This window comes from Carcharodon carcharias, assembly GCF_017639515.1.
Source record: "Carcharodon carcharias isolate sCarCar2 chromosome 35 unlocalized genomic scaffold, sCarCar2.pri SUPER_35_unloc_8, whole genome shotgun sequence".
Classification (NCBI taxonomy): Eukaryota; Metazoa; Chordata; class Chondrichthyes; order Lamniformes; family Lamnidae; genus Carcharodon; species Carcharodon carcharias.
This window is the reverse complement of record NW_024470724.1, coordinates 1-23,089: the sequence shown is the minus strand read 5'-3', so window position 1 is coordinate 23,089 and position 23,089 is coordinate 1. Positions and strand designations below refer to the sequence as shown.

Sequence of the window (23,089 nt, the reverse complement as noted above, 5' to 3'; positions counted from 1 at the left end):
GGACAGAGATGATCAGGGGTCACTGTTAATGCACTGGAGTGTGGGCAGAGATGATCAGGGGTCACTGTTACAGTGCTGGAATGTGGGCAGAGATGATCAGGCGTCACTGTTACTGCGCTGGAGTGTGGGCAGAGATGATCAGGGGTCACTGTTACTGCGCTGGAGTGTGGGCAGAGATGATCAGGGGTCACTGTTACTGCGCTGGAGTGTGGGCAGAGATGATCAGGGGTCACTTTTACTGTGCTGGAGTGTGGGCAGAGATGATCAGGGGTCACTGTTACTGTGCTGGAGTGTGGGCAGAGATGATCAGGGGTCACTGTTACTGTGCTGGAATGTGGGCAGAGATGATCAGGGGTCACTGTTACTGTGCTGGAGTGTGGACAGAGATGATCAGGGGTCACTGTTACTGTGCTGGAGTGTGGGCAGAGATGATCAGGGGTCACTGTTACTGCGCTGGAGTGTGGGCAGAGATGATCAGGGGTCACTGTTACTGCGCTGGAGTGTGGGCAGAGATGATCAGGGGTCACTGTTACTGCACTGGAGTGTGGGCAGAGATGATCAGGGGTCACTGTTACTGCGCTGGAGTGTGGGCAGAGATGATCAGGGGTCACTGTTACTGCGCTGGAGTGTGGGCAGAGATGATCAAGGGTCACTGTTACTGCGCTGGAGTGTGGGCAGAGATGATCAGGGGTCACTGTTACTGCGCTGGAGTGTGGGCAGAGATGATCAGGGGTCACTGTTACTGCGCTGGAGTGTGGGCAGAGATGATCAGGGGTCACTGTTACTGCGCTGGAGTGTGGGCAGAGATGATCAGGGGTCACTGTTACTGCGCTGCAGTGTGGGCAGAGATGATCAGGGGTCACTGTTACTGCGCTAGACTGTGGGCAGAGATGATCAGGGGTCACTGTTACTGCGCTGGAGTGTGGGCAGAGATGATCAGGCGTCACTTACTGGGCTGGAGTGTGGGCAGAGATGATCAGGGGTCACTGTTACTGCGCTGGAGTGTGGGCAGAGATGATCAGGGGTCACTGTTACTGCACTGAAGTGTGGGCAGAGATGATCAGGGGTCACTGTTACTGGGCTGGAATGTGGGCAGAGATGATCAGGCGTCACTGTTACTGTGCTGGAGTGTGGGCAGAGATGATCAGGAGCTATAGTTACTGCGCTGGAGTGTGGGCAGAGATGATCAGGGGTCACTGTTACTGTGCTGGAGTGTGGGCAGAGATGATCAGGGGTCACTGTTACTGCGCTGGAGTGTGGGCAGAGATGATCAGGGGTCACTGTTACCGTGCTGGAGTGTGGGCAGAGCTGATCAGGGGTCACTGTTACTGTGCTGGAGTGTGGGCAGAGATGATCAGGGGTCACTGTTACTGCGCTGGAGTGTGGGCAGAGATGATCAGGGGTCACTGTTACTGCGCTGGAGTGTGGGCAGAGATGATCGGGGGTCACTGTTACTGTGCTGGAGTGTGGGCAGAGATGATCAGGGGTCACTGTTACTGCGCTGGAGTGTGGGCAGAGATGATCAGGGGTCACTGTTACTGCGCTGGAGTGTGGGCAGAGATGATCGGGGGTCACTGTTACTGCGCTGGAGTGTGGGCAGAGATGATCAGGGGTCACTGTTACTGCGCTGGAGTGTGGGCAGAGATGATCAGGGGTCACTGTTACTGCGCTGGAGTGTGGGCAGAGATGATCAGGAGCTATAGTTACTGAGCTGGAGTGTGGGCAGAGATGATCAGGAGCTATAGTTACTGCACTGGAGTGTGGGCAGAGATGATCAGGGGTCACTGTTACTGTGCTGGAGTGTGGGCAGAGATGATCGGGGTCACTGTTACTGCGCTGAAGTCTGGGCAGAGATGCTCAGGAGTCACTGTTACTGCGTTGGAGTGTAGGCAGAGATGATCAGGAGCTATAGTTACTGCGCTGGAGTGTGGGCAGAGATGATCAGGGGTCACTGTTACTGTGTTGGAGTGTGGGCAGAGATGATCAGGGGTCAATGTTACTGTGCTGGAGTGTGGGCAGATATGATCAGGGTTCACTGTTACTGGGCTGGAGTATGGGCAGATATGATCAGGGGTCACTGTTACTGTGCTGGAGTGTGGGCAGAGATGATCAGGGGTCACTGTTACTGCGCTGGAGTGTGGGCAGAGATGATCAGGGGTCACTGTTACTGCGCTGGAGTGTGGGCAGAGATGATCAGGGGTCAGTGTTACTGTGCTGGAGTGTGGGCAGAGATGATCAGGGGTCACTGTTACTGTGCTGGAGTGTGGGCAGAGATGATCAGGGGTCACTGTTACTGTGCTGGAGTGTGGGCAGAGATGATCAGGGGTCACTGTTACTGCGCTGGAGTGTGGGCAGAGATGATCAGGGGTCACTGTTACTGCGCTGGAGTGTGGGCAGAGATGATCAGGGGTCACTGTTACTGCGCTGGAGTGTGGGCAGAGATGATCAGGGGTCATTGTTACCGTGCTGGAGTGTGGACAGAGATGATCAGGGGTCACTGTTACTGCGCTGGAGTGTGGACAGAGATGATCAGGGGTCACTGTTACTGCGCTGGAGTGTGGACAGAGATGATCAGGGGTCACTGTTACTGCGCTGGAGTGTGGGCAGAGATGATCAGGGGTCACTGTTACTGTGCTGGAGTGTGGGCAGAGATGATCAGGGGTCACTGTTACTGTGCTGGAGTGCGGGCAGAGATGATCAGGGGTCACTGTTACTGCGCTGGAGTGTGGGCAGAGATGATCAGGGGTCACTGTTACTGCGCTGGAGTGTGGGCAGAGTTGATCAGGCGTCACTTACTGGGCTGGAGTGTGGGCAGAGATGATCAGGGGTCACTGTTACTGCGCTGGAGTGTGGGCAGAGATGATCAGGGGTCACTGTTACTGCACTGGAGTGTGGGCAGAGATGATCAGGGGTCACTGTTACTGTGCTGGAATGTGGGCAGAGATGATCAGGCGTCACTGTTACTGCGCTGGAGTGTGGGCAGAGATGATCAGGAGCTATAGTTACTGCGCTGGAGTGTGGGCAGAGATGATCAGGGGTCACTGTTACATGTGCTGGAGTGTGGGCAGAGATGATCGGGGTCACTGTTACGGTGCTGGAGTGTGGGCAGAGATGATCGGGGTCACTGTTACTGCGCTGGAGTGTGGGCAGAGATGATCAGGGGTCACTGTTACTGCGCTGGAGTGTGGGCAGAGATGATCAGGGGTCACTGTTACTGCGCTGGAGTGTGGGCAGAGATGATCAGGGGTCACTGTTACTGCGCTAGACTGTGGGCAGAGATGATCAGGGGTCACTGTTACTGCGCTGGAGTGTGGGCAGAGATGATCAGGCGTCACTTACTGGGCTGGAGTGTGGGCAGAGATGATCAGGGGTCACTGTTACTGCGCTGGAGTGTGGGCAGAGATGATCAGGGGTCACTGTTACTGCACTGGAGTGTGGGCAGAGATGATCAGGGGTCACTGTTACTGCGCTGGAGTGTGGGCAGAGATGATCAAGGGTCACTGTTACTGCGCTGGAGTGTGGGCAGAGATGATCAGGGGTCACTGTTACTGCGCTGGAGTGTGGGCAGAGATGAGCAGGGGTCACTGTTACTGCGCTGGAGTGTGGGCAGAGATGATCAGGGGTCACTGTTACTGCGCTGGAGTGTGGGCAGAGATGATCAGGGGTCACTGTTACTGCGCTGCAGTGTGGGCAGAGATGATCAGGGGTCACTGTTACTGCGCTAGACTGTGGGCAGAGATGATCAGGGGTCACTATTACTGCGCTGGAGTGTGGGCAGAGATGATCAGGCGTCACTTACTGGGCTGGAGTGTGGGCAGAGATGATCAGGGGTCACTGTTACTGCGCTGCAGTGTGGGCAGAGATGATCAGGGGTCACTGTTACTGCGCTAGACTGTGGGCAGAGATGATCAGGGGTCACTGTTACTGCGCTGGAGTGTGGGCAGAGATGATCAGGCGTCACTTACTGGGCTGGAGTGTGGGCAGAGATAATCAGGGGTCACTGTTACTGCGCTGGAGTGTGGGCAGAGATGATCAGGGGTCACTGTTACTGTGCTGGAGTGTGGGCAGAGATGATCAGGGGTCACTGTTACTGCGCTGGAGTGTGGGCAGAGATGATCAGGGGTCACTGTTACTGCGCTGGAGTGTGGGCAGAGATGATCAGGGGTCACTGTTACTGTGCTGGAGTGTGGGCAGAGATGATCAGGCGTCACTGTTACTGTGCTGGAGTGTGGGCAGAGATGATCAGGGGTCACTGTTACTGTGCTGGAATGTGGGCAGAGATGATCAGGGGTCACTGTTACTGTGCTGGAGTGTGGACAGAGATGATCAGGGGTCACTGTTACTGTGCTGGAGTGTGGGCAGAGATGATCAGGGGTCACTGTTACTGTGCTGGAGTGCGGGCAGAGATGATCAGGGGTCACTGTTACTGCGCTGGAGTGTGGGCAGAGATGATCAGGGGTCACTGTTACTGCGCTGGAGTGTGGGCAGAGATGATCAGGCGTCACTTACTGGGCTGGAGTGTGGGCAGAGATGATCAGGGGTCACTGTTACTGCGCTGGAGTGTGGGCAGAGATGATCAGGGGTCACTGTTACTGCACTGGAGTGTGGGCAGAGATGATCAGGGGTCACTGTTACAGTGCTGGAATGTGGGCAGAGATGATCAGGCGTCACTGTTACTGCGCTGGAGTGTGGGCAGAGATGATCAGGGGTCACTGTTACTGCGCTGGAGTGTGGGCAGAGATGATCAGGGGTCACTGTTACTGCGCTGGAGTGTGGGCAGAGATGATCAGGGGTCACTTTTACTGTGCTGGAGTGTGGGCAGAGATGATCAGGGGTCACTGTTACTGTGCTGGAATGTGGGCAGAGATGATCAGGGGTCACTGTTACTGTGCTGGAATGTGGGCAGAGATGATCAGGGGTCACTGTTACTGTGCTGGAGTGTGGACAGAGATGATCAGGGGTCACTGTTACTGTGCTGGAGTGTGGGCAGAGATGATCAGGGGTCACTGTTACTGCGCTGGAGTGTGGGCAGAGATGATCAGGGGTCACTGTTACTGCGCTGGAGTGTGGGCAGAGATGATCAGGGGTCACTGTTACTGCACTGGAGTGTGGGCAGAGATGATCAGGTGTCACTGTTACTGCGCTGGAGTGTGGGCAGAGATGATCAGGGGTCACTGTTACTGCGCTGGAGTGTGGGCAGAGATGATCAAGGGTCACTGTTACTGCGCTGGAGTGTGGGCAGAGATGATCAGGGGTCACTGTTACTGCGCTGGAGTGTGGGCAGAGATGATCAGGGGTCACTGTTACTGCGCTGGAGTGTGGGCAGAGATGATCAGGGGTCACTGTTACTGCGCTGGAGTGTGGGCAGAGATGATCAGGGGTCACTGTTACTGCGCTGCAGTGTGGGCAGAGATGATCAGGGGTCACTGTTACTGCGCTAGACTGTGGGCAGAGATGATCAGGGGTCACTGTTACTGCGCTGGAGTGTGGGCAGAGATGATCAGGCGTCACTTACTGGGCTGGAGTGTGGGCAGAGATGATCAGGGGTCACTGTTACTGCGCTGGAGTGTGGGCAGAGATGATCAGGGGTCACTGTTACTGCACTGAAGTGTGGGCAAAGATGATCAGGGGTCACTGTTACTGTGCTGGAATGTGGGCAGAGATGATCAGGCGTCACTGTTACTGTGCTGGAGTGTGGGCAGAGATGATCAGGAGCTATAGTTACTGCGCTGGAGTGTGGGCAGAGATGATCAGGGGTCACTGTTACTGTGCTGGAGTGTGGGCAGAGATGATCAGGGGTCACTGTTACTGCGCTGGAGTGTGGGCAGAGATGATCAGGGGTCACTGTTACCGTGCTGGAGTGTGGGCAGAGATGATCAGGGGTCACTGTTACTGTGCTGGAGTGTGGGCAGAGATGATCAGGGGTCACTGTTACTGCGCTGGAGTGTGGGCAGAGATGATCAGGGGTCACTGTTACTGCGCTGGAGTGTGGGCAGAGATGATCGGGGGTCACTGTTACTGTGCTGGAGTGTGGGCAGAGATGATCAGGGGTCACTGTTACTGCGCTGGAGTGTGGGCAGAGATGATCAGGGGTCACTGTTACTGCGCTGGAGTGTGGGCAGAGATGATCGGGGGTCACTGTTACTGCGCTGGAGTGTGGGCAGAGATGATCAGGGGTCACTGTTACTGCGCTGGAGTGTGGGCAGAGATGATCAGGGGTCACTGTTACTGCGCTGGAGTGTGGGCAGAGATGATCAGGAGCTATAGTTACTGAGCTGGAGTGTGGGCAGAGATGATCAGGAGCTATAGTTACTGCACTGGAGTGTGGGCAGAGATGATCAGGGGTCACTGTTACTGTGCTGGAGTGTGGGCAGAGATGATCGGGGTCACTGTTACTGCGCTGAAGTCTGGGCAGAGATGCTCAGGAGTCACTGTTACTGCGTTGGAGTGTAGGCAGAGATGATCAGGAGCTATAGTTACTGCGCTGGAGTGTGGGCAGAGATGATCAGGGGTCACTGTTACTGTGTTGGAGTGTGGGCAGAGATGATCAGGGGTCAATGTTACTGTGCTGGAGTGTGGGCAGATATGATCAGGGGTCACTGTTACTGGGCTGGAGTATGGGCAGATATGATCAGGGGTCACTGTTACTGTGCTGGAGTGTGGGCAGAGATGATCAGGGGTCACTGTTACTGCGCTGGAGTGTGGGCAGAGATGATCAGGGGTCACTGTTACTGTGCTGGGGTGTGGGCAGAGATGATCAGGGGTCACTGTTACTGGGCTGGAGTGTGGGCAGAGATGATCAGGGGCCACTGTTACTGAGCTGGAGTGTGGGCAGAGATGATCAGGGATCACTGTTACTGAGCTGGAGTGTGGGCAGAGATTCCTCTGCTCACGCCTTTGTGTCAGACCTGAACCTGGAACCTCCAGGCTCAGGTGGGATTGCTGCCATTGAGTCTTAGCTGATGCTCTGCTGCCCCTCTCCCTGGTTGAGCTTTGATCAGACCAACCCCGTCCTCCCATGGCGCTATTTAACCAGAGAAGCCCTCACACGACCTCTGAAGCTCACGACCAGCAATGCCTTGGAGGTCTGTCTGCGTTTGAAAAAAAAAAGAAAAGTCTATTATCTTAACCGCGTTAAATTACCTCGGATCATCTTCGAACATGTGCTGTGTCCCGTTTCCATGGTGGATGTCCCAGTCGAGGATCAGCACCCTGGTGAACAAGAGAGAGGAGGATGACGCTCCCAACCAGACTCCACGTTCCGCCACGCCCAGCACCCCCCAACCCCTCTGAGTCACTCACCATCCTGGCTTGGGAATATCGGCCGTTCTAACAAGCTCGACACCATTCAGAAGGCGTATTCGCTCTCCACTCCCCCTGTATTCAACATCCCTAGCTCCATCTCGCCCCCTCCACAAACATTCACTCCCTCCACCCCCGACGCACAGGGGGAACAGTGTGTGTTCCATCTATAAGATGCACTGCAGCAACTCGCCAAGGCTCCTTCGACAGCGCCGCCCAAACCCACCACCTCTACCACCTAGAAGGACAAGGGCAGCAGACACATGGGGAGCACCACCCCCTGCAAGTTCCCCTCCGAGCCCCACACCATCCCGACTTGGAAATATATCGGCCATTCCTTCATTGTCGCTGGGTCAAAATCCTGGAACTTCCTCCCTAACAGCACGGTGGGTGTACCTACACCACACGGGACAAAATCCTGGAACTCCCTCCCTAACAGCATGGTGGGTGTAGCTACACCACACGGACTGCAGGGGCTCACCACCACCTTCTCAAGGGGCAATTAGGGATGGGCAATAAATTTAGGCCTCACCAGCGACGCCCACATCCCACGAACCAAGACAGACGAAATCCCCCCCCGAAACCTCTCCATTTATCCCTCGATTCCCTGAGTGTCCAAAAACGTATTGAACTCAATCGCGAACGTGCTCGATGACTGAGCACCCTCTGGGGTAGATGTTTACCAAGAGTTATAAGCCTCGGAGGGAAGAAATTTCTCGCCTCAGTTCAAGATCGCCGACCCCTTGTCCTGAGACTCTGACCCCCGTGTTCTCCATTTGAAATGTCAGTTGCTGCTGTCGTGGTCGTCGGCCGTGGGGACCTTTTACATGCGCCTGAGGGGGGGGGGGGGGGGGGGGGGGGGGGGGGGGGGGGGGGGGGGGGGGCAGCGTTAACGGTGCACTGCAGTGCCCCTGCTGGTGAGAGGGTGTAACTACAGCGTGACATGCTTACATAGGCTTTTTCCATTATAAGTGTTGACATAGGATTTTATACTGGGGCAGTGGTTGTTGTGGGGTGGGTGGGGGGGCGGCCTCAAGGCTCCGGAATGAAGGCGGTATGTGGTGGTGGGGGGGGGGGGGGGCGGGGGTTCCGGTGGTGGGGGCGGTCGATAGCTAGTCACTTTAAAGCTCCCTGGGTCTTACTTTATTTTGTGTCCAACCAGGTTCTGTGCGAAACACGCAGCCAGGGCCACGTTGTTGAAGAAACAGAATCCACAAGCTCCGTCCTTCTCCGCGTGGTGGCCTGGGGGACGGATGATCGCCACTCCGTTCTGGATCTGCGAGAGAGGAGGAGGCAAGGTGGGGGTGACAGCGGAAAAGCGAGCGAGGCAGCTTCGCGGGGTGTCGGTCGGGTCTTCTTTGCCCTTTTACCCCGTCCAACCCCATGACCTTTGTCCCCCGCGCCCCCCACCGCCCCCCCACCGCCCCCCCCACAACCCCCCACTCCCACCCCCCCCACAATCCAATCCAATCCCTCCCTCCCCTCCCCCACCCATGAACCCCCCCCAGACATCAAAATGGCCGCTTACCTGTCCAGTCAGCACGGCCTCCACCACGGTGAAGGTGGAGCCCACCGCCAGCAGGGCGCTCTCGTAGGTCTGGGGCGAGATAAAGATGGAGTTGTACTCACACGACTGCCTGTGCAGCTCCCGGGAACTCATCTCCGCCGTGGACTTAAGCATCTCGATGTAGGTCGGCCTGAGAGCGGGTGGGAAGGGAGCGAGGTTAGCGCGTTCTTCGTTGTTTCATGGAGGGGGTGGGTGGGGGGGTGTGTGGGTGCCGCTGGGCAAGGCCAGCACTTGTTGCCCATCCCTAATTGCGCCCCCCCCCGAATGGAGACACTTGCTCGGAGGGTCAGTTAAGAGTTGTCCACACCGCGGTGGGGGGCGGTGTGGGGGGGTGGGGGGGGGGTGGGGGGTCTGGAGTCACGTGTAGGCCGGACCGGGTAAGGACAGCAGGTTTCCTTCTCCTCCCCACCACCCGTGGGGAGATTAGTGAACCGGGTGGGGTTTCTACGACAATCGACGATGGTCGTCATGCTCACCGTCACCCAGACTTAGCTTCACAATTCCAGATTTTATGAATTGAGCTTAAATTCCGCCAGCTGCCCATGGTGGGATTCGAACCCCGCGTGCCTGGGGCCTTTGGATTACGGGTCCAGTGACGTTGCCCATGAACATGATCGTCCTCCTCATGGGTTTCCATCGACGCCATTTCCCCCAGTCGTTCCCCCACCTTCCCACTAACCCCCACCCATGCGGCTTGCGCCCACCCCCCCCCCACCCACCCCCGCCCAGGATAACACTGGGAAGGTGAACCCTGGGAGGACGTGCAGACAGGACTGCATTGTCTTACCTGGCTAGACAACGGCAGTGACTCGCATTCATATAGCGCCTTTGGATAAACTACCACCCGCACCCCACCTCACCCCAGGAGCGTAGATCAGACAGAATTTGACCCCCAGGCCACACAAGGTGCTCAGGGCCCCCCCCCACCCCCTACCCACCACCCCCAGGCAGCTAAAGGCACAGTTGCCAATGGTGGAGCGATGGGAATCGGGGGATGCTCGAGAGGCCGGAATTGGAGGAGATCAGAGATCTCGAAGGGTTTTAGGAGGTTACAGAGATAGGGAGGGTTGTAGGTGCTGGAGGAGGTTACAGAGATAGGGAGGGGTGTAGGGGTTGTAGGAGGTTACAGAGATAAGGAGGGTTGTTGGGGCTGGTGGAGGTTACAGAGATAGGGAGGGTTGTAGGGGCTGGAGGAGGTTACAGAGATAGGGAGGGTTGTAGGGGCTGGAGGAGGTTACAGAGATAGGAAGGGTGTAGGGGCTGGAGGAGGTGACAGAGGTGAGGAGGGTTGTAGGGGCTGGAGGAGGTGACAGCGGTGAGGAGGGTTGTAGGGGCTGGAGGAGGTGACAGAGTTGGGGAGGATTGTAGGGGGCTGGAGGAGGGCGAGAGGCGGTGGAAAGAGCGATGGAGAGCAACGGAGAACGAGCAAGCAATAGAGTGAGAGACAAAGACAGACAGCGAGAGGGAGACCCTAAAACACACGTTTAACCGGACGAGAGGACGATATTTGGAGAACAGAACGCCCTCTTGTCACTTACCCATGACACATTTCCAGCTGACTCTCCACGGCTGGCTGGGCGGGAAGGGGAAAGCACCTCTCCAAAAGGTGCAGTTCCTTGTGACGAGTGAAGATCTGAGAAATTCGCTGGGGCTGCTCTGGGTGTTGACTTGAATGACAAGGAGAGAGTTTGCAGTTTATAATTGACACTCGAACACTAAGCTGAGAACGCACAGGTGCGCACACACATGCTAAGGACGAACGTATGTACTCACACACTGAGGACACGCGCCGATGGTGCGGCTCGTCCACACTGATGCCTATGTTCTCACTCCAAGCAGGTGCATATGGAAGCACACACTCAAACACCAAGGACGGACACGCACACGCGCACCCCACGGGCACCCGCGTGCACACACAGCCGCACACACACACAAAGGCTAGACACATGCGCAAACACAAGCCAAGCACACGTACAGATGCTCACAAACCAAACACACACACACGACAAACACGCGTTTAGAAACGCATGTAGTCACACACCAAGCACACACACACACACACACACACACACACACACACACGCACTCCAAGCACACGTACAGATGCTCACACACCAAACACACACACATGACAAACACGCATGCAGAAACGCATGTAGTCACACACGGACGCACTCCCAGCACAGGTACGGACGCACACATTCACACGCTAAGCAAACGCACAGACGCACGCACAGACACGTGCATTCACATGCCAAAGACACCCCCCACCCCTGCCCCACCGCCTCGGCAGGGCAGGCGTGGCCTCTCTCACACACGCGACGCACAACCACGCGGCAAGCACCAGACGGATGGCCAGCAGGCGCTCCAACACCAAGCACGCACCAGACGGACGGCCAGCAGGCGCTCCAACACCAAGCACGCGCCTCAGGCCACGAAACACTGAGGCGGGGGGCGGCCCGGTTCGCAACACTCACAAGTCCCACATGTTGTAATGCTCCTTCATTCGCTCGTCGTACAGCAGCCCGGTTCGATGCGTGGCCAGAGGCCTCATCGCCTCGGTCATGATGAGGTCCAGCGTCTCATCCACGTTGCTGGGCAGCTCCACCACGTCGGCAAACGCCAGCGTATCTCGCCAGGAGGTCAGCTCTAAGGTAAGGGAGGCAAGCAGAGGAGGAAGCTCAGCGCGGGGTTCCCCGAGTCCCACCCACCCACCCGCTCCACGTCCTGCGGCCTCGAGACCTCCTCCAGAGGCTCCTGCCACTCCCAAAGAGCCCAGGCCTGGAAACTCCAGCTGATCACAAGCCCGAGAAGGGTCAGGTACGGTAGCGGGCTCGGGGGTGGGGGGGGGGGGGGGGGGGGGGGGGTGGCGGTGCGGGGTGTGTGCCGCTGCTGCCAAGGTTGGTCTCAACCCGCGACGCCAACCCCGGACTCGGGGTAGGAGTGGGTGGAGGGGGCCCAGCCCCCCTCTCTTATTTGTCCCCCATCAGCGACCGCCTCCCGCCCGCCCCCCCCCCCCCCCCCCCCCCCACCCCCACCACCTCCCTCACAGCCCCTCCCTCACCAGGTGGGGCCGGTGCCAAAAGCAGGAGCGGCGCCACCCGCCAGAGTCGGATAGCCCAGCAGAAATTCGGGAGGAGGGCCGATCGCTGAGGTGGGGGTTGCAGGGGGTGGGGCGGGGGTCGGATGGGAGGGAAGGGGGAGCCCCAAAAAATGGCTGGTCAAACCGGAAAGACTGAGGCCAGGAGCTGGAGTCGGAGGGGATAGGTGGGGCAGCGGAGGTGGAGGGAGTGAGGAAGCAGGGTGGCGGGTGTAGTGGGGGTGGGGGTGGTGGGGGGGGTTGTCGGTGGGGAATGCGGGCTCAGCCTCACGCTGTTCACAGGAAAACGAGGTCAGTCAGCAGGAAAAGGGTGACACCAGGGCCTCCCGAAGTCGGAACGATTCAGCTCATGCGCCTCCGCTTTGAGAACTTACCACGGTTCTGAAGGCACTTCCAAAATTTGCGTTGGACGGAGATGACGGCAGAGATCGACTCCAAGGCACTGCGGCAACAAAATGGTTCCTTGTCATTAAAGCCAACAGGATTTGCCTCATCCCCCCACCTCCCCCCCACCCCCACCAGAGGCTGGAGTGCAGAGTAAAACTCCCCATCAAACACTCCCAGGACAGATACAGCACGGGGTTAGATACAGAGTAAAGCTCCCTCTACACCGTCCCCATCAAACTCTCCCAGGACAGGTACAGCACGGGGTTAGATACAGAGTAAAGCTCCCCCTATATCTTCAGGTCAAACAGGGTTGAGGGGTTTTGGGAGAATGTGGGTATGTGGGGTTTGATGGTTATGGTGAAAGATTTGGTGGGTCGTGAGGATAAGGGATGTGGACTGAAGGTGGAGCAGTGGGTAATGGTGAGAAGGTGAATGGACACAATAACCTGGGATAAAATTAACTGGCCTTTGGAGAAATACAGGATAACCAATGAAAGCCAGCACTGGATTTGATAAAGGCAAATCATCTTTAACTAGCTTGACTGAGTTTTATGATGAAGTAAAAGAAGAGAACGGATGAGGGTAATGTGGTCGATGTGGTGTACAAGGACTTTCAAAAGATGTTTGACGAAATGGAACATAATAGGCTTGTTCGCAAAGTTTGAAGCCGGGGGATTACAGGGGCAACAGCAACATGGGTGCGGAGTTGGTGAAGGGGCAGGAAGCCGAGGGCCGTGGTGGGCGGCTGTTTTTCAGACGGGAGGGGAGTGTACAGAGCCGCCCCACCCACCAGAGATCAGTGTTACGATCACTCTTCCCTCTGATACATATCGATGACCTGGACTTGGGGTACATGGGGCATCGTTTCGAAGTTTGCGGGTGACGCGAAACTCTGGGAACGCGACCGACAGCTAGGAGGATGGTCCCAGAGCTCAGGGGGACACGGGCAGACCGGTGAGCTGGGCAGACACACGGCAGATACAGTTTAACAGAGAGAAGTGTGAAGCAATCCATTCTGGTCGGAAGAACCTGGAGATGGGATAGAAACGAGCTGGAGCAATTCTAAAGGGGGCGCAGGAACAGAGGGAGCTGGGGGTGTCTGTACATAAAGCGCTGAAGGTGGCAGGACAGATAGAGGAAGCCGTTTTGAAAGGCACACGGGATCCTGGGATTTATAAACAGAGACGTAGAGGACAAAAGCAAGGATATTAAACCTTTATAGAACACTGGTTCAGCCCCAGCTGGAGTATCGAGTCCAATTCTGGGCGCCCACACTTTAGAAAGGATGTTGAGGGGCTCGGTGGGGGGAGGCTGCGGAGGGGATTTACCAGGAGGGTTCCCCAGGGGATGAGGGGACTTCAGTTCATGTGGAGAGACCGGGGGAGCTGGGATTGATCTCCTCGGAGCGGAGAAGGTGAAGGGGGGGGGATTGAATCGAGGGGTGTTCAAAATCACGAGGGGGTCTCAATTGAGTGAATAAGGAGAAACTGTTCCCAGTGGCGGGTCGGTAACCAGAGGGGGGGACACACAGATCGAAGAGAATCGGCAGAAGAACCAGAGGGTGGGGGGGAATGAGGAGAAGTGGTATTTTTTTTGACGCATCAAGTTGTTGTGATCTGGAAGGCTCTACCTGAAAGGGCGGTGGGGGCAGATTCGCCCTCGAAATGGGGAATTGGATAAATACTGGAAGGGGGAAAACATGCAGGGCTAGGGGGGAAGGTGAGGGGGGCCCGGGGGGAAAGAGGGGAAGTGTGTGGGATAATTGGTTAGCTTTTTCAAGGAGACGGCATGGACACGATGGGCTGAATGACGTCCACCTGCAACATAACATTCTGTTTCTTTTTGGGATTGAGGGATCTGGGGGAGAAGGCGGGATTGAGGGATGTGAGAGAGAAGGCGGGATTGAGGGAGGAGGCGGGATTGAGGGAAGTGAGAGAGAAGGCGGGATTGAGGGAGGAGGCGGGATTGAGGGAGGTGAGAGAATAGGCGGGATTGAGGGAAGAGGCCAGATTGAGGTAGGAGGCCGGATTGAGGGACGTGGGGGAGAAGGCAGGAGTGAGGGATACGGGGAAAAGGTGGGATTGAGGGATCCAGGGGAGAAGGCGGGATTGAGGGATCTGGGGGAGAAGGCGGGATTGAGGGATCTGAGGGAGAAGGTGGGATTGAGGGATCTGAGGGAGACGGCGGGATTGAGGGATCTGAGGGAGAAGGTGGGATTGAGGGATCTGAGGAAGAAGACGGGATTGAGGGATCTGAGGGAGATGGCGGGATTGAGGGATCTGAGGGAGAAGGTGGGATTAAGGGGTCTGAGGGAGACGGCGGGATTGAGGGATCTGAGGGAGAAGGCGGGATTGAGGGATCTAAGGGAGAAGGCGGGATTGAGTGATGAGGGAGAAGGTGGGATTGAGTGATCTGAGGGAGAAGGTGGGATTGAGGGATCTGAGGGAGAAGGCGGGATTGAGGGATCTGAGGAAGAAGGTGGGATTGAGTGATCTGAGGGAGAAGGTGGGATTGAGGGATCTGAGGGAGAAGGCGGGATTGAGGGGTCGGAGGGAGACGGCGGGATTGAGGGATCTGAGAGAGAAGGCGGGATTGAGGGATCTGAGGGAGAAGGCGGGATTGAGGGATCTGAGGGAGAAGGTGGGATTGAATGATCTGAGGGAGAAGGTGGGATTGAATGATCTGAGGGAGAAGGTGGGATTGACGGATCTGAGGGAGACAGCGGGATTGAGGGGTCTGAGGGAGAGGGCGGGATTGAGGGATCTGAGGGAGAAGGCGGGATTGAGGGATCTGAGGGAGAAGGCGGGATTGAGGGATCTGAGGGAGAAGGCGGGATGAGGGATCTGAGGGAGAAGGTGGGATTGAATGATCTGAGGGAGAAGGTGGGATTGACGGATCTGAGGGAGACAGCGGGATTGAGGGGTCTGAGGGAGAGGGCGGGATTGAGGGGTCTGAGGGAGAAGGCGGGATTGAGGGATCTGAGGGAGAAGGTGGGATTGACGGATCTGAGGGAGACGGCGGGATTGAGGGCTCTGAGGGAGATGGCGGGATTGAGGGATCTGAGGGAGAAGGCGGGATTGAGGGATCTGAGGGAGAAGGTGGGATTGAATGATCTGAGGGAGAAGGTGGGATTGACGGATCTGAGGGAGAAGGCGGGATTGAGGGATCTGAGGGAGAAGGCGGGATTGAGGGATCTGAGGGAGAAGGCGGGATTGAGGGATCGGAGGGAGAAGGTGGGATTGAGGGATCGGAGGGAGAAGGTGGGATTGAATGATCTGAGGGAGACGGCGGGATTGAGGGATCTGAGGGAGAAGGCGGGATTGAGGGATCTGAGGGAGAAGGTGGGATTGACGGATCTGAGGGAGACAGCGGGATTGAGGGGTCTGAGGGAGAGGGCGGGATTGAGGGATCTGAGGGAGAAGGCGGGATTGAGGGATCTGAGGGAGAAGGTGGGATTGACGGATCTGAGGGAGACGGCGGGATTGAGGGATCTGAGGGAGAAGGCGGGATTGAGGGATCTGAGGGAGAAGGTGGGATTGAATGATCTGAGGGAGAAGGTGGGATTGACGGATCTGAGGGAGAAGGCGGGATTGAGGGATCTGAGGGAGAAGGCAGGATTGAGGGATCTGAGGGAGAAGGCGGGATTGAGGGATCTGAGGGAGAAGGTGGGATTGAGGGATCTGAGGGAGAAGGTGGGATTGAATGATCTGAGGGAGACGGCGGGATTGAGGGATCTGAGGGAGAAGGCGGGATTGAGGGATCTGAGGGAGAAGGCGGGATTGAGGGATCTGAGGGAGAAGGTGGGATTGAGGGAGAAGGTGGGATTGAGGGATCTGAGGGAGACGGCGGGATTGAGGGATCTGAGGGAGACGGCGGGATTGAGGGATCTGAGGGAGAAGGCGGGATTGAGGGATCTGAGGGAGAAGGCGGGATTGGGGGATCTGAGGGAGAAGGTGGGATTGAATGATCTGAGGGAGAAGGTGGGATTGACGGGTCTGAGGGAGACGGCGGGATTGAGGGGTCTGAGGGAGAAGGCGGGATTGAGGGGTCTGAGGGAGAAGGCGGGATTGAGGGGTCTGAGGGAGAAGACTTGGTCAGGGTTACGAGGGGGAGGGCAGAGGGGCCGATGTTGATCTGTAGAAAAGCGTCCAAGTTGTGAGATCCATAGAGTTCTGGAAATTCTTCCCAATGAAGGGAATCCGGCCACAGACGCTCAAGTCGGGGGCTCAGACACCAACTCGGAGCGCCACGTTTCCCATTGACCAATCCGTCGGACCCTCGGTCTCTGGGACAGGCGACAGCCTCGGTGGCCATCTTGCTGCCCTCTGACCTCTTACCTCTGGCAGGGGGAAGCCGTGGAGATCAGCTGCGGGCACGGGTCTCCGAGCAGCACCTTCAGGCAGGCAGCAGTGGCATCCGCCGTAGCTCGCAGGTTGAAACCGCCCTGGCGAACAGCAAGGGGGGGAAAAGGGTCGGTTAAGCAGGAGCCATCGGGATTCGAGCACACTCTCTCGGTTGGCCTTGCTGCCCTCTCAGCGCAGGGGGGGACAGGTGCCCAAAGGACAGCTGGTGGAAGCACATTCCCACCTTCTGCAGTGGGGGCTCCAAGGCCGATCTGTGCCTCGCGGCAATGAGGGCAATCTCAGGCCAGCCCCATCCTGAGCCATCTCTCTCTCTGTCTCCCTCTCTCTCCCTCCCTGCTCCTGACCCAGGGGTGGTGGGAATTTAAAAACACTTGCAATCACCAGTGTGGTTGCAGAACTAATAGGAAGCATGGGGTCGGAATACCTCAATCCACACCTTCTCCCCGAATCCCTCAATCCCACCTTCTCCCGGTATCCCTCAATCCCACCTTCTCCCCGTATCCCTCAATCCCACCTTCTCCCCGTATCCCTCAATCCCCACCTTCTCCCCGTATCCCTCAATCCCACCTTCTCCCCGTATCCCTCAATCCCCACCTTCTCCCCGTATCCCTCAATCCCACCTTCTCCCCGTATCCCTCAATCCCCACCTTCTCCCCGTATCCCTCAATCCCACCTTCTCCCCGTATCCCTCAATCCCACCTTCTCCCCGTATCCCTCAATCCCACCTTCTCCCCGTATCCTTCAACCCCACCATTGAAAGTTAAACTTTGTGACGTTTAGGGTGTGATATAACAAATTAATGCTTCTCTCTCTTCCCCCCACCACCCCCTCCTCATTGGGAGCTGTCCAACTGAGCAGCTGGTCTTCGGTGTTGACTTGGGGGCAGGTGGGCTGGTTGACTATGGCAGGCACCGCAGGCCCACGCCTGCTTGAGTGGACGAAGACCGGGAGTGGTCGTGGCACACGAACCTCCACAACCCGCCTCTGAACCACCGTTCCCCACCCCCTCCCTCACTCCCTCTTACCCATCCCCACTCCCTCCCTCAGGCTGCGCGATGCTGGGTACCGATGGCAGTGGGGCAGGAACGGGCTGGGACGGGCTCGGTTCACCCTTACCTCCAGAGAAAGTAGCACCCTTCCCTCGGCCAGTGGCATCAGCATGTGGGTCAGGTGGGCAAAGCAGGCTGGCGTGGCCATCATCTTCCCCTGGGGAGAAAGAAGGGGGGGGGGAGGGGCAAGTGAAGCACATCAGAAAGCCGGAGTCTGTCCTGCCCCTTTAAGAAAACGGCTGCCCGAGCTTCTAGTGCCTTCACGGGGCGACTGGAAGCGGCAGACCACCCCCACCCCCGCCCACACCCCCCCACCCCCCACCGCCATGGCGTCGTTCATTGTGGAGCAGAGGTTCGGCTGTTCTACAATTGAAGAGTTGTTCCGGAATCTGGCTAAGCTCCCCTGGCATTGGCTCACGATCAGAGCCGGGCCCTCCCGTGGCATTGCTCGCAGTCACTCAGCGCGAGAGCCGCTTTACTGCAACCGGGGCATCTCCCGTGGCATTGCTCGCAGTCACTCAGCGCGAGAGCCGCTTTACTGCAACCGGGGCATCTCCCGTGGCATTGCTCGCAGTCACTCAGCGCGAGAGCCGCTTTACTGCAACCGGGGCGTCTCCCGTGGCATTGCTCGCAGTCACTCAGCGCGAGAGCCGCTTTACTGCAACCGGGGCGTCTCCCGTGGCATTGCTCGCAGTCACTCAGCGCGAGAGCCGCTTTACTGCAACCGGGGCGTCTCCCGTGGCATTGCTCGCAGTCACTCAGCGCGAGAGCCGCTTTACTGCAACCGGGGTGTCTCCCGTGGCATTGCTCGCAGTCACTCAGCGCGAGAGCCGCTTTACTGCAACCGGGGTGTCTCCCGTGGCATTGCTCGCAGTCACTCAGCGCGAGAGCCGCTTTACTGCAACCGGGGTGTCTCCCGTGGCATTGCTCACAGTCACTCAGCGCGAGAGCCGCTTTACTGCAACCGGGGTGTCTCCCGTGGCATTGCTCGCAGTCACTCAGCAGGAGAGCCGCTTTACTGCAACCGGGGCATCTCCCGTGGCATTGCTCGCAGTCACTCAGCAGGAGAGCCGCTTTACTGCAACCGGGGCATCTCCCGTGGCATTGCTCGCAGTCACTCAGCATGAGAACCGCTTTACTGCAACAGGGGCGTCTCCCGTGGCATTGCTCGCAGTCACTCAGCGCGAGAGCCGCTTTACTGCAACCGGAGCATCTCCCGTGGCATTGCTCGCAGTCACTCAGTGTGAGAGCCGCTTTACTGCAACCGGGGCATCTCCCGTGGCATTGCTCGCAGTCACTCAGTGTGAGAGCCACTTTACTGCAACCGGGGCATCTCCCGTGGCATTGCTCGCAGTCACTCAGCGCGAGAACCGCTTTACTGCAACCGGGGCGTCTCCCATGGCATTGCTCGCAGTCACTCAGCAGGAGAGCCGCTTTACTGCAACCGGGGCATCTCCCGTGGCATTGCTCGCAGTCACTCAGCAGGAGAGCCGCTTTACTGCAACCGGGGCATCTCCCGTGGCATTGCTCGCAGTCACTCAGCAGGAGAGCCGCTTTACTGCAACCGGGGCATCTCCCGTGGCATTGCTCGCAGTCACTCAGCAGGAGAGCCACTTTACTGCAACCGGGGCATCTCCCGTGGCATTGCTCGCAGTCACTCAGCGCGAGAGCCGCTTTACTGCAACTGGGGCATCTCCCGTGGCATTGCTCGCAGTCACTCAGCGCGAGAACCGCTTTACAGCAACCGGGGCATCTCCCATGGCGTTGCTCACAGTCACTCAGCGCGAGAGCCGCTTTACTGCAATTGGGGTGTCTCCCGTGGCATTGCTCGCAGTCACTCAGTGCAAGAGCCGCTTTACTGCAACTGGGCATCTCCCGTGGCATTGCTCACAGTCACTCAGTGCAAGAGCCGCTTTACTGCAACCGGGGCATCTCCCGTGGCATTGCTCGCAGTCACTCAGTGCAAGAGACGCTTTACTGCAACCGGGGCATCTCTCGTGGCATCGCTCGCAGTCACTCAGCGCAAGAACCGCTTTACTGCAACCAGGGCATCTCCCGTGGCATTGCTCACAGTCACTCAGCACGAGAGCCGCTTTACTGCAACCGGGGCATCTCCCGTGGCATTGCTCACAGTCACTCAGCACGAGAGCCGCTTTACTGCAACTGGGGTGTCTCCCGTGGCATCGCTCGCAGTCACTCAGCGCGAGAACCGCTTTACTGTAACCGGGGCATCTCCCCTGGCATTGCTCGCAGTCACTCAGCGCGAGAGCCGCTTTACTGCAATTGGGGTGTCTCCCGTGGCATTGCTCGCAGTCACTCAGCACGAGAGCCGCTTTACTGAAACCGGGGCATCTCCCCTGGCATCGCTCGCAGTCACTCAGCAGGAGACGCGCTTTACTGCAATTGGGGTGTCTCCCGTGGCATTGCTCGCAGTCACTCAGTGCGAGAGCCGCTTTACTGAAACCGGGGCATCTCCCGTGGCATTGCTCATTTGCCTGCCAGTACAAGAGCCGTTTTATTACAATCAGGGATCTCCTGTGGCATTGCTCGTACCCTGCCAGTGCGAGAGCCATTTTATTACAATCAGGGATCTCCTGTGGCATTGCTCGTACCCTGCCAGTGCGAGAGCCGTTTTAATGAAACCAGGGATCTCCTGTGGCATTGCTCGTACCCTGCCAGTGCGAGAGCCATTTTAATGAAACCAGGGATATCCTGTGGCATTGCTCGTACCCTGCTAGTGCGAGAGCCGTTTTATTAAAACCAGGGATCTCCCGTGGCATTGCTCATACCCTGCCAGTGCGAGAGCCGTTTTATTGAGACCGGGGCATCTCCAGTGGCATTGCTTGTGCCCTGCCAGTGCTGAGCGATTTTATTGAAACTGGGGCATTTCCTGTGGCACTGCTCATACCCTGCCAGTGCGTGAGCGATTTTATTGGAACCGGGGCATCTCCCGTGGCATTGCTCATTTGCCTGCCCGTGTGAGATCCATTTTATTGAAACCAGGGATGTCACGTGGCATTGCTTGTACCCTGCCAGTGCGAGAGCCCTTTTATTGAGACCAGGGATCTCCCGTGGCATTGCTCATACCTGCCAGTGCGAGAGCTGTGTTATTGAAACCGGGGCATCTCCCACGGCATTGCTCATACCCTGCCAGTGCGAGAGACGTTTTATTGAGACCGGGGCATCTCCCGTGGCATTGCTTGTGCCCTGCCAGTACAAGAGCGATTTTATTGAAACCGGGGCACCTCCCATGGCATTGCTCATTTGCCTGCCAGTGCGGGAGCTGTTTTATTGGAACCCGGGCATCTCCTGCGGCATTGCTCGTTTGCCGGTCAGAGTGAGAGAAGTTTTATTGGATCTGGGGATCTCACGTGGCATTGTTTGCGGTCCCACAGTGCGGGGAAGGCATTTTTTTTTTGGAACTGGGGCATCTCCCGTGGCATTGCTCACGGTTAGACAATGAGGGTGTTGTATTATCCAAACGCTGTGTCACAGGGAGAGTCCGTCAATCAGAAGGGGAGAATGCACTCTGGTGATGGCACTGAGGCAACACCTTTACAGAGTCAGAGAAAATATTTCTCTGCACTGCATCTGTACCCCAGGTCCTCCTAACACTGTGCGCTGGTCTTACTTGCCCGAGCTGCAGCCTCTCCCACAGTACATTTCCAATGATAGGGCCAGGGGGTGCTGAATGCAGGGCTCCAAAATGTCAGCTCTTACCTGTGGGTCTCCGAGGACAGAGTTGAATCCAGCAGCCACCAGAATGAGGTGGGGACGATACTGGAAGGGGGAACAGATTAGAACAGAGGTCAGACACAGGGCAAGAGAGAAAGGAGGACAGAGGGAGAAAAACAGGGGGACAGTGGGTGGGAAAAGGGAAACAGAGGGTGAGAGCAGAAGGAGAAAGAAAGAGGGGGGGCGGGGGGGGGGGGGGGGCATGCGCGCGAGGGGTGGGGGCACACGCAAGAAAGAGAGAGGGAGGTGGAAAGAGAGGGTGGGCACACGAGAGAACGACAGAGAACGAGAGAACGACAGAGAGCGAGAGAGACAGAGAGAGAGAGAGAATGAATGAAGAACAGACACACAATTGTGGTTCTGGTTCAGATATATTCACTCCTTCCTTTCCCACTGATTAAATCTGAGGCAATATTTTGGATCTGCTTTGTAGGCCGGTAAAAAGTTGACAGTGGCCTCGTGATAATGTCACTGGACTAATCATGCAGAGGCTCCAGGCTGATGCTCAGGGGACACGGGTTCAAATCCCACCACAGCAGCTGGTGGAATTTAAATTCAATTATTAAACCTGGAATATAAAGCTGGTCTCAGTAACGGTGACTGTCATGAAGAGATATTGATGTGGTATAATGTTATTGGAAATTATTTTTAAATTGGAATTTCAGTGGGGCCTGTGTCTTAATTGGAATAACACCAGCTAGTCTGGGTGCTTTGATGTATGGTGGTTTGAGATGTTAATTGCGTTAACAGTAAGGAGGATAGAAGATAAGGTGTAAATTTGCACTCACTGTTAATCCATTCAGGAGTGGGAGTAAAATCTTGCACCTATCTGGGAGACGCCAAGCAATGTCTTTATGTTACTAATAAAATTAGTGGGATGAAAATGTTGTTAGAACATTGCTATTGTTAAAAGCCTAGGGTACCCTGGAAAATTTACACTCAAAGGAGAAGCTAGATAAAAACAGAAAGGAGTTTGTGTGTGTAAGTCAGAGGCATTCAAGATCTAACCAGCCTGTAAGCCTCCAACTGTGGCTGCAAAGGGACCAAGCTGCAAGGAACCTCATTTTGAATTTGTAAGGTCAAGTGTGCTTGGCCTGGTGTCTGTTTAAAGTCCATGGGTTACTGTTGCCTTGGTGGAAATTTACCTGGGAGTGATTCATTTGGGGATTTGGTTAGAAATTATAATGGTAGTAATTTGTAGACATGTGTATGTGTTTCATTTGTTAAATTAATAAATGTTGAATTTAGCTTTATATAAAAGACCTCGAGGCTCGGTGGTCTTATTCCTGAATTCAGAGCTGCATCTCAATATGGGTTATGACAGTTGTTCAAGTTTCCCTCTGGGGTTGAAACAACTCAGCCTTTACTCCCCCCCACCGCCCCCCCCCCACTCCCAAACTGCTGTGCCATAACAGTGACCATGATTGTTGTAAAAACCGATGTGTTTCACCGACGTTCTTTAGGGAAGGAAATCTGCAGTCCTTACCCGGTCCGGGCTACATGTGGTTGACCCTTAACTGCCCTCTGAAATGGCCTAGCGAGCGACTGTGCTGAAGGGCATTTAGGGATGGGCAACAAATACTGG

General features: G+C 56.5%; 1 protein-coding gene across 1 annotated transcript in view; it reads right to left on the bottom strand.

The window, feature by feature from the left end:
- Nucleotides 1-21,549, bottom strand: part of LOC121274275 (histone deacetylase 6-like) — a gene marked incomplete at its 5' end in the record, with an annotated part of 77,828 nt that extends 56,279 nt beyond the window's left edge. Inside the window, 9 exons of the mRNA XM_041181500.1 lie at nucleotides 7,144-7,212; nucleotides 8,445-8,578; nucleotides 8,831-8,999; nucleotides 10,408-10,536; nucleotides 11,347-11,518; nucleotides 12,344-12,411; nucleotides 16,694-16,800; nucleotides 17,837-17,926; nucleotides 21,490-21,549. Of these exons, the coding sequence (XP_041037434.1) occupies nucleotides 7,144-7,212; nucleotides 8,445-8,578; nucleotides 8,831-8,999; nucleotides 10,408-10,536; nucleotides 11,347-11,518; nucleotides 12,344-12,411; nucleotides 16,694-16,800; nucleotides 17,837-17,926; nucleotides 21,490-21,549 (998 nt within the window). The remainder of the gene's footprint in view (nucleotides 1-7,143; nucleotides 7,213-8,444; nucleotides 8,579-8,830; nucleotides 9,000-10,407; nucleotides 10,537-11,346; nucleotides 11,519-12,343; nucleotides 12,412-16,693; nucleotides 16,801-17,836; nucleotides 17,927-21,489) is intronic.
- Between the last annotated feature and the right edge of the window lie 1,540 nt (nucleotides 21,550-23,089).